The sequence below is a fragment of the Temnothorax longispinosus genome, chromosome 7 (assembly GCF_030848805.1).
Source record: "Temnothorax longispinosus isolate EJ_2023e chromosome 7, Tlon_JGU_v1, whole genome shotgun sequence".
Taxonomy (NCBI): Eukaryota; Metazoa; Arthropoda; class Insecta; order Hymenoptera; family Formicidae; genus Temnothorax; species Temnothorax longispinosus.
The window spans coordinates 9,305,535-9,318,094 of NC_092364.1; the positions used below are offsets into that span (position 1 = coordinate 9,305,535).

General features: G+C 44.1%; 2 protein-coding genes across 2 annotated transcripts in view; one reads left to right on the top strand and one right to left on the bottom strand.

The window, feature by feature from the left end:
* The window catches only part of LOC139816425 (protein I'm not dead yet-like), a 153,293-nt gene that overhangs the window by 15,578 nt on the left and 125,155 nt on the right, over window positions 1-12,560 (top strand). The window lies entirely within an intron of this gene.
* On the bottom strand, window positions 381-1,066 carry LOC139815576 (uncharacterized). The gene has a single exon (XM_071782581.1). The coding sequence runs from the start codon at window positions 996-998 to the stop codon at window positions 423-425; it is 576 nt and encodes a 191-aa protein (XP_071638682.1). The 5' UTR covers window positions 999-1,066; the 3' UTR covers window positions 381-422.

Genomic DNA, 12,560 nt, shown 5'->3' on the forward strand with positions numbered 1-12,560 from the left:
CAATCCCGTAACCTATCTACTCGAGGACTATCGTGGAAAATCCGTCTCTGGAGGGTTCTACGAACACGAGTTGCATCGCGCGACTTATCCGGACGTGCATCTCGTGGAGAAAGTATTGCGCAGGAGGGGCGACGAGGTTTACGTTAAATGGCTGGGATTCGATGGATCGCACAACTCATGGATATCCAAGGATAATGTTATTTAATTTTGTGCAAACTTTTTTTTATTCATAACATAAAAATATGCAATATGTAATACATGTAAATGTTTGAAATACACATATGTGTGCAATATATTTATTTATTAATTAATATTCTTTCCAATACTGTAATATAATACTCACAATACGTTACTACATATAATTCATACGTTATACTATACATACGTTATACAATACATACGTTATACATTTTATACACACGTTACAAAGGTATTTGATAATGTCCCCACGGTAACGTATCGGTCGAATTAGGTATAATGTATCGCTTGTCGTCGTACGGACTCAGAGCGATTTTTGTTTCGGACACAGTGTACACCTCGTGTTTTTCGGACCTTATGCAAGCCTGCCGTCGCTTCATTTCAATTTCGTCTCGCAGACACCTCGTGTAATCGTCGAACGTTATTGACCTGGCTACGACGTTGCTCTTAACACCTTTCGCTTTTTTACAGTCTTTCTTACCGTCCACTCGCAAGGCATACATCTTAGCCCTGAGTCCGACGAATTCGGTCATAATCGCACCGTTGTTTTCATCTTTCATCAAGCCCGGAATTTTTTTATTGGCGAGTGGGATACCGTACGCGTTGTTGATCGCGTAATCGCTCGTGTCGAATTTAGCGATATCGCGTTTCATGTTCTTGTACACATCCTCGCATTCTACGTGATATATCAGACTGTCCGTATCGGTGTACATAATTCTACACTTGTCGCGATACAGGGGAGACATGTACTCGTGATGAAATTTGTACAAACAGACTTTCGATATGTCGAGAATGCACATGCCGACGTAAATAGGTTTGTCAAATTTAACCTCGAGTTTTCGCAGTTCAACGGCTATCAGATTTTCCGAAAAAACGCCCCTGCTGTGAAAATTTGGTTTCGAGATCAGTGCCTCCGCGCCGTATCTACCTTTCCACTTTGATAATAATTTTACATCAACGTGATTTCGAACGTTCTCCATCGTTTTCCCAAAAACCGCGTTGTTCATCAATTTATACAGATTTTTCTCAAAATCGTTTTTGGCCTGTGTTCTAAATTTTGTATTAAGTTCGATGTAATTGCGAAGCCATGGAGATTGAGCGAATTGTAATACGCGATGAATTTTTGTGATGCGAAGACCGTGGCGCGTGCATTGCTGTAGGTTGCCGTACTGTATGACATAACGCTTCTTATCGTACAGCGTGGCGAGAAGTTTGTCCTGCCGTTTGCCGGGTGGTTTATCGCGCGTCGGACAGAACGGTAAGTCGGCGTGCGCGTCGTGTTTATTCGGCGGATACTCTAGATCGACTTCGAGAATGTAACCCGTGGGCGAATCCAAAGCGATCGCGCTAAACTCGAAATTCGAGACGTCTTCGACCCATCGGAAATCTGCATATGGCAATGGTTGGCACATTGCCCAGCCGTACAAGTTGTTTACGTCGAAATACATCAGGTACGACGATGGTTTCGATGTATCATAAAATTGCATGTACCTGTTATTGGCCACCGCGTATCTGTTTGAACATTGACTCAAACCGCCGCGAATACCGCGTTCGATGAACATGATCATGTCAATGTCCGTGAGCAGTTCGAAATTGATACCCGTATGCTTCAACATAGCGTTCCACGTAAACCCCGGTAGAGTGTAATAATACGCCGGATCGAGTCCATAACTCGCGACGCAGCTATCGCGAAAATTTTCAAAGATATCGGCCAACAGCAAGACATCGATCTTTAGATACAGATCGCTGTAGTCACCGAGCGTTTGAATGGAGAACCGCTGCCAGACGTTGACGGCGTGCGCGTAATCGCTCTCGGATACGGTGTCGCCTGTCAATAAACTGTAAAACGAGTCGCGCGATGGTAAACACGTATCCTCCAACTTTTCGACGCAGTCAATGTACTCGTACGGAAAGACACCTTTTCGCGTCAATAATTCGAAATCTTGGTCGGATAACGCGGTAAATTTTGAACGTATAATTTTTAACTTATCCTTATCGAGGAAAGATGCTAATTTTTCGAGACTCGTGCTAAGAAATTTGTACGAGTCGATGAATCTTAATTTGATGCAATTTTGGTTGTCTTTATCTTCAGTGCTTTTTACGTTCTTCGTAAACGAAATGTATTTTTCCTTCGTGATTGGGAGTAAGTCTACATGTCCTTCGTACGCGGTGGCAATTTCTTTTATAATAAAATGAGAATCATAACCCGATAAATTATGAAATACTATGGGAATGAAGTGAGAATTTTTATAATTTAAGTTACAATTAGAATGCGCGGGACCTCGATAATTGCCGGTCAAGTGACAGTGATCGCGTACTCGCACGTCGTCTGGCTCGAACGGTTTTTCGCACACGTGACAGTGCGTTGCGCTGTTAAACTTTTTCCACTCGTCTCGCGTGAAATCCACCATGGGTATATTATCGGACAAGATGTTCTTTACGTCGTGTGCTAAACGTCTTAGTTCCTCGGCGAACCACGCGACGCAATCCTTACGCGACGAAATCGATACGCGGATAACGAGTCGTCGTACGAGCACCGCACGTAATATCCTATACTAAATACCCGATGATGTTGAGACTTGAACGTGGACGTTGTCGGATCCGCATCCGTCTTCTCGAGGGTACATTCCAGGTCGGCGTACACGACATATGGAAGTCGTTCCTTCCTGCTGTGATTCTTGAAACTCAGCCACTTGTCGTCCTCGCTCGGTAGTCGGATGGAACAGTTGTTTATCTCTCGGCAGTCTACACCGTGGGCTTCCAATTTCTCGCTCGAATGAAAATAATGTAAACATCTGCAAAAAGAAAAACACAATTTTGTAAATTTTTATATAACAATACAATATTTTATAATTTTATTAATAGGAGTATAGGTACTCACCGATCGCAAAAATATTTCCGACCATGATGCATGCTCAATTGCGAGCTCACAAGGCGGGATAGATTTTTTATCCACGCGAAATGTCCCACGTCGTCTCGCGGGTCCTGCACGTACAGCAGATTTACATGCTTTTCTCTCTTCCGGTCGGTGAGCCGTATCGGGAGAACGGTTGGCGTTTCCTCTCCCTCGATGGTATACACATTGATGGATATATTGTTGTGATTTTCAAAATTTTTAATTTGTTTCAAAGTCATTGGAAACTTAATGTCTTGTAAATTTAATATATTTTTGTAATCAGGGTACGAGGATTCCCGATTATTATTGACCTTGACAGGATACAGCGCGGCGACCACTGACCACGCAAAGCACGCATTGTCCATAGATTGCACGTTGATCACAGCTTTTTTCAATTTAATTTTTTTCGGCAAATTGATGTAACATCCCGCGCGCAAAGGATTGTACTTGTTCACGTTCACTGTCAAATTGAGTATACGCGATAAAGCTCATCCGCTATCGCGTTCCTGGAAATCCTCGAGTTTCGCTAATGTGGGCTCGATAACGTGTAGCTTGTACCACTCGCGCAGATCGGACCGTTCGGACGAACGAAAGAGTTCAAAGTTACTCGTGCTGAAACTTTTATTGTCACGTTTGTCACCCGTCACAAACTCGCCGTTGAACACGGTGTTTATCTTTACACTTGCGTGTGTTTGCATGACGTTTTGCACACGATCGAGCACGATGACTTCGGCATCTTCGATAAATTTTCGCGGTTCGATGTAATTGATATTTATCACTGCACCGGTCAATACACGCCATTCGAACGCAGCATCAATCTCTTGCCACACGAGTCTTTCCGCGTTTTCGTTACCACTACTACTACTGCCCGCCGCATGCTCACCACCACCACTACCACCGATATGTACGAACCGTCTCTGTAATAGAGTCTTCGCACCATCGAGTCGCGCGATTTTTGCCACTAAAGATGATCTGTTTCCGACAGTCTGAGAGCCGTCTGAGAGCCGCGGACGTTTGGAACAACAGTCTTCTTCGAGCTGCTCAATAAACTTCTCGCATCGCTGTTCCCATGCAAGATATTCGCCCAAGGTAGCGATTTGGTTGGATCCTTCCACCAGGTCGCGTTCCGTTTTATCGAGATGTTCCATGTTTTTGTTTTTTAATATTGTTTTTTTTAAATAACGTCACATTCTTCGATGGAGCACTTGCATGTAATTCGATCGCACGCTGAACAATATCGTTTGCCACTTTGAATGCGATAGTAGTCAGACATAACAAAATGAGGCAAGAAGTAAGGGACATTATGCTCCCAATTATCACGATTATCAAAGTCACGTTCATAGGTTTTTTGAAGCATCAATAGATGATTAGGATTATTGAGATAAGGGTAAGGGTACATATACAAACGTATCGAATTGTTCATCACCACCAATTCGACGTATTTCCCAATACCTGTATGAATCTTAATGTATGTTGCTTCACAATCATAGAGCTGTTCACAAAATTTAGACGCCCAATAGCGATAGTCAACAATAGGCACAACGTCAGTACAGCGAGCTACACGTGATTCTTCCTCGCTAACGCACTCGTCCCGCAGCCGTCGATATACTTTTTTTCTCACGATAGAATCCCAGTCATATGGAGAAGAGGTATCGATAACGACTCGTTTTTTTATCGTGTACAAATCGGGCACATATTACGTGGAAATATCATATATAATGATTCGCGACATCTTGAACAATACCGGCCATGCGTCGTTCCGCGTCTCTCAACGAAGTGTTTTAGGCGAGCGTACATGCCGAAATTAAGGTCCCATAGAGTAATCATGCATGGAGCACATAGTGCAAGTGTACCACCCGTTGAATAATAAAAATAAATTACACAGTGTCTCACACGTAGATTTAGTTCGACGATTTCCCAACGCAGCACTATTCTATCGATGACTTCTTCATGAGTGTCGTCTTCGTCACTAAAATAGTCGCTGTCGTCCGTTAACTCGCGATCCATATCTGAATTATTGTCATCTCGCTATACTTTTTTCCAATCGATGTACCGACGCGTAGACTTTCAAATCACAGACTGCGATTTTGACTTGCTTCATTCTTTCTTATATACTTTTTCTATTGCCTTTTCCTCTCGTTCCAACTAGAGCATCGCGTATCGTTTCTTCTGTTTTAGTGCATGGTGTGCATACACTGCAGAGAAACAATATCACCCATAGAAATTGAGTCGCATTGCTGTCTAGTGTTTATAAAATCTAGCAGCCTGTCATCGGCGCTCGTCTTTGTAACCCGCGACGGTTAAGTCATAAAATTTTTGGTTGAGTACGTACGTCGCGCGACCATCGATGCTCGCATCCGCAGTGCGAGATGATATTCGTTTATAAATTCTGTCATCGACGTTCGTCGATACCCATAGAAATTGAGTCGCGTTGCCACGCTTATCCCGTCTAGTGTTTGTAAAATCTAGCAGCCTGTCATCGGCGCTCGCCTTTGTAACGCGCGACGCCATAGCCGAATGGCGCCGCGAAACACCGATAAGCGGCTCTTCCTAGACAGAAAAATAAAGAGGAGAGATCGCGACGATTAAGTCGCATAAAATTTTGGTCGAGTACCTACGTCGCGCGACCATCGATGCTCGCATCCGCAGTGCGAGATGATATTCGTTTATAAATTCTCTCATCGACGTTCGTCGATACCCATAGAAATTGAGTCGCGTTGCCGCGCTTATGCCGTCTAGTGTTTATAAAATCTAGCTGCATGTCATCAGCGCTCGCCTTTGTAACGCGCGACGCCATAGCCGAATGGCACCGCAAAACACCGATAAGCGGCACTTCCTACGAAGAAAAGTGAAAAGGACCGCGGTGTCACGCTAGTCGCAGGTCGTAAATTATAGCCGCCTGCCATAGGCGCTCGCTCGCATTTGAAGAGTGTGAAATGACATCTGTTTATAAATACTATCGGCCGAACATCGACGCGAGGCGGCATTTGTTTATCGAACATGTCCCGACGCGCTCGCCTGATCCACCCCCCCTCCCCCCCTCCCCAACCCTATGCTAGGAACGCAGATCACCCCTTACCTCCCCCCCCACCTCCCCACCATATGGTGGAAACGCAGACCACCCCCCCCCCCGCCGCACCTCCTCGGAGGACGGCGGCACTAGAGTCCCCCCCCCGCCCGGCAGACCCCGCGGCCGCGAGTCCTTCCCCCCGCCCCTCACCCCCCCTGAGATCCCTGATATAGAATTCTCTCACTCTTCCTACTAAAAGATGACGCAATAACGTATTTGACTCGAACTTATTACAACGTATGTATCACGAACGATGTCCGGAAGACGAATGCTCGCTCGCCCGGGCTGCGCGCCCCTCCCAACATGCGCACGCAAGCGCGCGGGAAGCCCGCGCCCGGCCGTTCTCGAACGCCTGGGTTACTACGCGGTCGGGACCTATTTCGCGCATGAGTGTTCGCGCATTTCGACCTATCGCAATGTGAACGCCATAGATGGCTGCACTGACACGATCTCTCTCTCTCTTTATACGTTGACTTCATACAGCAGCATTACTTTGAGCAAGACCATACATAAGATGCATATCAGCTAATTCATTAAAACTTAAACGATCCATTGATGAATACGGAAAGATTAGATACAACTTAAAAGTAAGGTGTTGTTAAATAATAATTTAAAACTTATTGAAAAGCCGTGATTTACTTACTGATTTTGAATAAGCGTGAAAACAACTGATTTCAAGTAGCCGTGAAAACAACTGATTTCTTTTAAAAATAATGTAATCGTATTTACAAATATTGAAAAATTGAAAAAAAATAAAAAAATTAAAATTAAAAAAATTAAAAATATTTAAAAATTAAAATTTTTAATTTAAGAAATAATTAAGAAAGAAGGATGCCAAGCAGATTCTAAATTACGGTTTTTGAATATAAAAGTGGCTATAACTCGGAAACGGCTCATTTCCGGACCTATGTTTGTATGAACTTTTTTGCTTGTTTTTGGGTCCCGAATCACCTCCCGAAGTGGAGTAGGCGATTTTTCAAACACCTTGTATAACAGTTTTTTTTACGAATTATTACTGGTAATTTCACTGTTTACGAAAATATTTAATAAAAATTAATATATCAATTAAAAAAATTAAGTATTTTATGCAAAATTAGAAAAAAAAGAAAACTTAAAACAACATAAGCAATGAGAAGTGCCGTTTTCAGTCGAAGCGGATTTTGATGCTTAATAATATTTTACAATATCAATTATTATTAAATACATGTTTTAGTTTTTTTAATTGGCAGTGCCAATATGGACTTTGTTGGTCTTAAAACGCAATTGTGTAAACTAAAACTAGAAATAATATATTTCATATTAATTTGATATTGTCAAGTAAAATAATATACTAGAAAAATATTTATAACAGTTATACAAATTTATATAGATAGATCTATTATAGAGTATATATTCATATATAATTATTTTTAACCTTATAAATATACTTTTACATGATCACGCATGATAATATACTAGTATATAAAACCATATATGACTATATAAAGTTATACTTAAAGAGGTTTAGCCATATAATATTGTTCAAGATTATATTTCCATTTCTTATATGACCATATATAATTATATATTTACTAATATGAACAAATAAGAGATATTTTTTTCCGAGTATATAATCATATATGCTTATATATGGCCATGTATAATTATATACTCTCATAGTGGTAGTATGTGTTGTGAGCTCACAACGCACATCGCATTTGGCAACACCGAGGGCCGGATTACCGGTAATCCGACCCTAGCGACAGACGTGAATTCCGTACCCGCCGAAAAAAGACCGACAATCGATCGTCCGATGCAATTTGACGCGACCGGAAACGCTGACCGCGTAGATCTTACGCTAACTCGGGAACCCCTGAGTTAGCAACAGGCGTGGACAAGTACCGCCGATTCCGACAATCGGCGGGCAGTCGTCGGTGAGTGACGATTCAGAGATTTGATCGTACGCACGTATTTTCTGTTACGCGAATACCGGGATTAAACTGAGGAAACTGTAATAAACTTGTGAAAGGGAAATATACTCCAGTTTATTATACTTGGTGTTACATTGATTCTCCGACCCGAAATCTCAAAAGAACCTTGTGTCGGCACATCCCCATTGGCGGCACAACATATGGTTTATTCCCAATTCCAAAAAATTACAGAAATGGCCTTTTGTAGGGACGTACCCAACCCTTTACAAAGCTTCTCTTACTCTACCCGACCTGGCCATAGGCGACCCTTCACATACTGAACCCTCCCCCCCTTCGCGGAAACTTGGTTAGACTTTCCTGCGGGGGACGCCTTCACACACACACTCACACTCCTCCGACCTAACCTAACCCCCTGTCCTACTTGACTCTGAGCAACCCTTCTGTTCCTACTCTCCTCTTTTCTTTTATCCTCCCACTCCTTAAGCCATCTGTAACCTCCTTCTGTCTCCTTCTCGCCTATTATATCATCCAACACTACTCTGCTAGTACTTTTCCATACGCACCGTTCCATCAGATGTTCCAGAGTACCCTCTTCCCTGCCACGTATGTTACAATTCCTTTCCTCCTCTCGCAACCAGTACTTGTTTCCTAACTCCTCATTCCCGCATCTAGCCCTCGCCTTCCTTTTATGACTACCACTCTCCCCTTTCCTCCTCAAGTACTCTGGGAGCCCAGCCACCTTGATTCCTCCTGTATCATTTATTGTATCTGGCCCCCTCAATTAGTATCTCTTGCTCTTCCCTTTGTCGCCTTCTGTCTTTACTACTTAGCTCTTCTGCCACACACCTTCCCCGTTCTCTCTATTGTTCCAGATCCGCCTCTTGTACTCCACACCTACTTAAGTATTCCTCTCTCTCCGACCTCCCTCTTGTCAATTTTCCTCTTCCCTCTCTTTCCTTAATACATTCCACCACCCATCTTCTCCGACCATATCCTTGTCTTGCCTTTTCTTCAAAGTTCACCGCCAGCTTGGCTGTTCTTATCCTTACCATGCTCTAACCAACCCCACACTTCTGCCCCATATACCATCACGCTACCTACTAAGCTGTCGAACAACATCATCCTCTTTCCCCAATCGTTTGCAAACTTTTTTTCTCCCAAGCTCCATGTCTTCTTCATCACTAACGTTGTTCTTCTTACCCTCTCCCTAATATGCTTTGTATGACCTCCATTTCTCTGCAGTATGAAGCCCAGGTATTCAAACTCCTTCACCTTTTGAATTTTTTGGCCTTTCCAATACCAGTTTTTCTCTTTCCACACCCCCTCCTCTTCTGAATTTCAGGATCTTGGATTTTCCCACGTTCAATTCCAGCTTCCTCTTTCTCAAGTACTTCTCCAGCCTCTTAATCATCTCCTCTAGCGCCTCCTCCTCTCTGGCCAGCAGAACTATATCATCCGCATAGGCCAGTGTCCAAATCCTGCCCTGCCCAATTCTCATGCCTCCTACAAACCACCTGGCCAACTCCTCCTCCAGATCTGATATAAAGATGGAGAACAGCAGCGGACTCAAAGGACAAAGGACAAAGGTTCTTGTCTCACTCCCTTTGTCGTCCAAAAGGAGCTTGACTCCCTGTTCCCCACCCTAACCTTGTTACGGGTCTCCTGGTAAACTTGCTTCACTCTCTCCGTTAGTCCTCTCCTTACCCCTCTCTTGTCCATCACCCTCCATAACACACTCCTGTCCACCCTGTCAAAGGCCTCCTTTAAATCAATAAAGAAGGCATTCACTTTCTTTCTAACACCATTCAGCTCTCTGTCGACCAGGTGGTTCAGGATGAAGATGTTATACATTACACCTCTTCCCTTCCGGAAGCCAGCTTGGGTCTCCGGAAGAATCTGCTTTTCCACCACATCCTTCATCAATCTCTCCGCCAGCACCGCATAGATCTTATAGGCCGTATTTAGTAGAGTAATTTCCCTATAATTAGAGGGGGATTGTTTATTCTCCTTTTTATACAGCGGGGAGATTACTTCCTCCTTCCACGAATCCGGCCAACCTTCACCTCTCCACACCCCCTTGATCACCTCCTTCAGCTTTTCTCTCACCTGTCCCCTGCAGAACTTCCAAGCCTCACTCCTTATGCCATCCGGCCCCGCCGCTTTTTCCCTCCTCAATCTCCTTATCTGTTTTTCGATTTCTTCGTCCGTGAGGTCCTCCTCATCGTCACCCCCTCTCCTTTTTTCCCCTAAAATCCTTTCATCTGTTCCCTCTAACACACCCATAAAATGCTGCCTCCAACCCTCCATGGATATCTCTTCACTCACCTTGTCCTTGACTTTCCTTTCCTTGCTGATATATTTCCAGACTTCTGTCTCCGTCCTAATTTCATTCAACTTCTCTATTTCCCTTTTACTCCACTCTTCTCTCTTCTTCTCACAGAGCTCCGCTAACTCCCTTTTCACCTGCAACGCCGCTTCCTTGCTTCCACCCCCTTTCCTCCACCTCTTTAGCTTTCTTTCTGCCTTTCTTTTCTTTCTGGTGCACTCTCTGTCCCACCATTTCTTGTAACCTAGTTGCCTTTTTCTCCATCTGACCTTCTTCTCTACTACCGCCTTACTCACCTTACCTCTTAGTTCCTCCCATTTCTCCAGCAAACCCCCTTCAGACAGACTAATCTCCTCCGTTCTTCCAGTGAAGATTCTTGTGCTCTCTTCGTCCCAGCACTGTATTATCCTCTCTGCCTGTCTTCTTTCCTCCTTTCTCCACTCCCCCTTCAGGCCTTCTTTCGACGTCCATACACTCACCAAAGGCATATGGTCTGATTCTATCCTGCTCTTGACCTCAAATTCCTCTAAGTCCCACCCTTCTGTGTTAACTAACAAATAATTTATAACCGACGCTTCTCTCGCCCCTACGTACGTGAATTCTCCCTCTTCATCTCCCTGCTTTGTACCATTGGCCAGACACCATCCCCCTTCCTCTACCCATTCTAACAAACACGCTTCTTCCTTGCTGACCTTTTTGTCCTTAGACCTTCTTCCTTCTACTATCCCATCCCTGTACACCCCCCTTATTCTCCAGTCCAGACGTTAAAGTCCCCTCCAATTATCATCAGCTCTTCCGGACGCTGCTGCTCCGGAATAGCTATGTCTTCCTTAAATTCCTCGGGACCATCCTTAGCGTTGACCGTAGTAATTGTCCACTTGAAATCACTTCCTCGTCTCTTCTACTTCACCAAGCCTCTCCTATCGTCGTCGATCTCCTCCGTCATCATTACACCTTTTTTGTTTCCAATAATTATTCCCCCACTTCTCCTACCTCTGCTCTGCTCTCTCTCTCACCGCATATTGCACGTGCCAGTCGAACTCAGAAGATAGATTCCTTATCCAAACTTCCCCCTCATCCTCCCTTATCCAAGTCTCCACCATACCAACAAAGTCCAGCTGTCTTATAAACTCCCAAAAGTCCACCCCTTTTCCCTTAAGCCCGGCTACATTCCAGAACCCTATCTTAATTTTGCCCCTAACCTTGTCTCGGACTCGGGCTTCTCGGATCCCGCTGTCTCTGCTGCGACTTTTCGGGCGTTTTCTTCTTCTGCTCTTCCACCCTTACTCCGAAATTTCTCCTCCGTTTGCTCCTACAGCGAGACATGTTCTTTTCTCTCAATCTGTCTTCAACTAAACTATCTATCCACAAAAAAGACTCTCTTGAATCTGACATTGGTATGCTCTCCCCATCCTTTAACTACCCTCGCGATGCCTTTTAGTCTCCATTGAATTTCCTCCTCCTCCTTGGATAGCAACTCATCCATGAAAATCGGCTCCTTCCCTAACTCCTTCTTACTTCTTAGTATCTCCATCTTCGCTGCCAGGTCCTTCACTTGAACACCCAGTCTCCCCCCTTCTCTTGACTTTCCTTCACACCAAGCGTTCTCGACCAAATGGCCCAGACTAAACTTCTCCTGGAGAAACTTCTTTGCCTCTTGCAGCGGATTTCTACCGTTTCACTTCAGGCCGCTGATCCTCAAACTTTTCTTTCTTTTCTGCTTCTGATTCTCTTGTTTTCAATACAGTAGTTCCTGCACTTTGGCTTCGAAAGCTGTCTCCTTTACTCCTGTCTTCGTCTTCTTTTCTCTCCTCACTATCTCACTCCAGGAATGAGATTTTTCTTCCTCTTTTCCCCCCTCTACCACCTCCATTTCCTCCTGTCTAGTCTCACCATTCTCCAGTTTGAGAATCTTCTCCCATAGCAGCTTCTTCTCTTCTTCCCACTTTGTCTCCTTCCTTTTCATCTCCTCCCTTAGCTCATCTCTTTTCATCTTCATCTTCTTCTCCAGTCTCTCAATCTCATTTACCCTCTCTCTCTTCAGCTTTGCCACCTCTTCTATCACCCCTTCTCCCAGAATTTTCTGCAGCTCTGCAATAATGCTTTCTTGTCTGTTCATTCTGTCCATCTATGCTCCTTCAAATTCGAACACCGACCCCA

What these genes read in the sequence shown, in the direction of transcription:
- LOC139815576 (XM_071782581.1), bottom strand. Translation starts at nt 998, where the DNA reads ATGTGCATTCTCGACATATCGAAAGTCTGTTTGTACAAATTTCATCAC.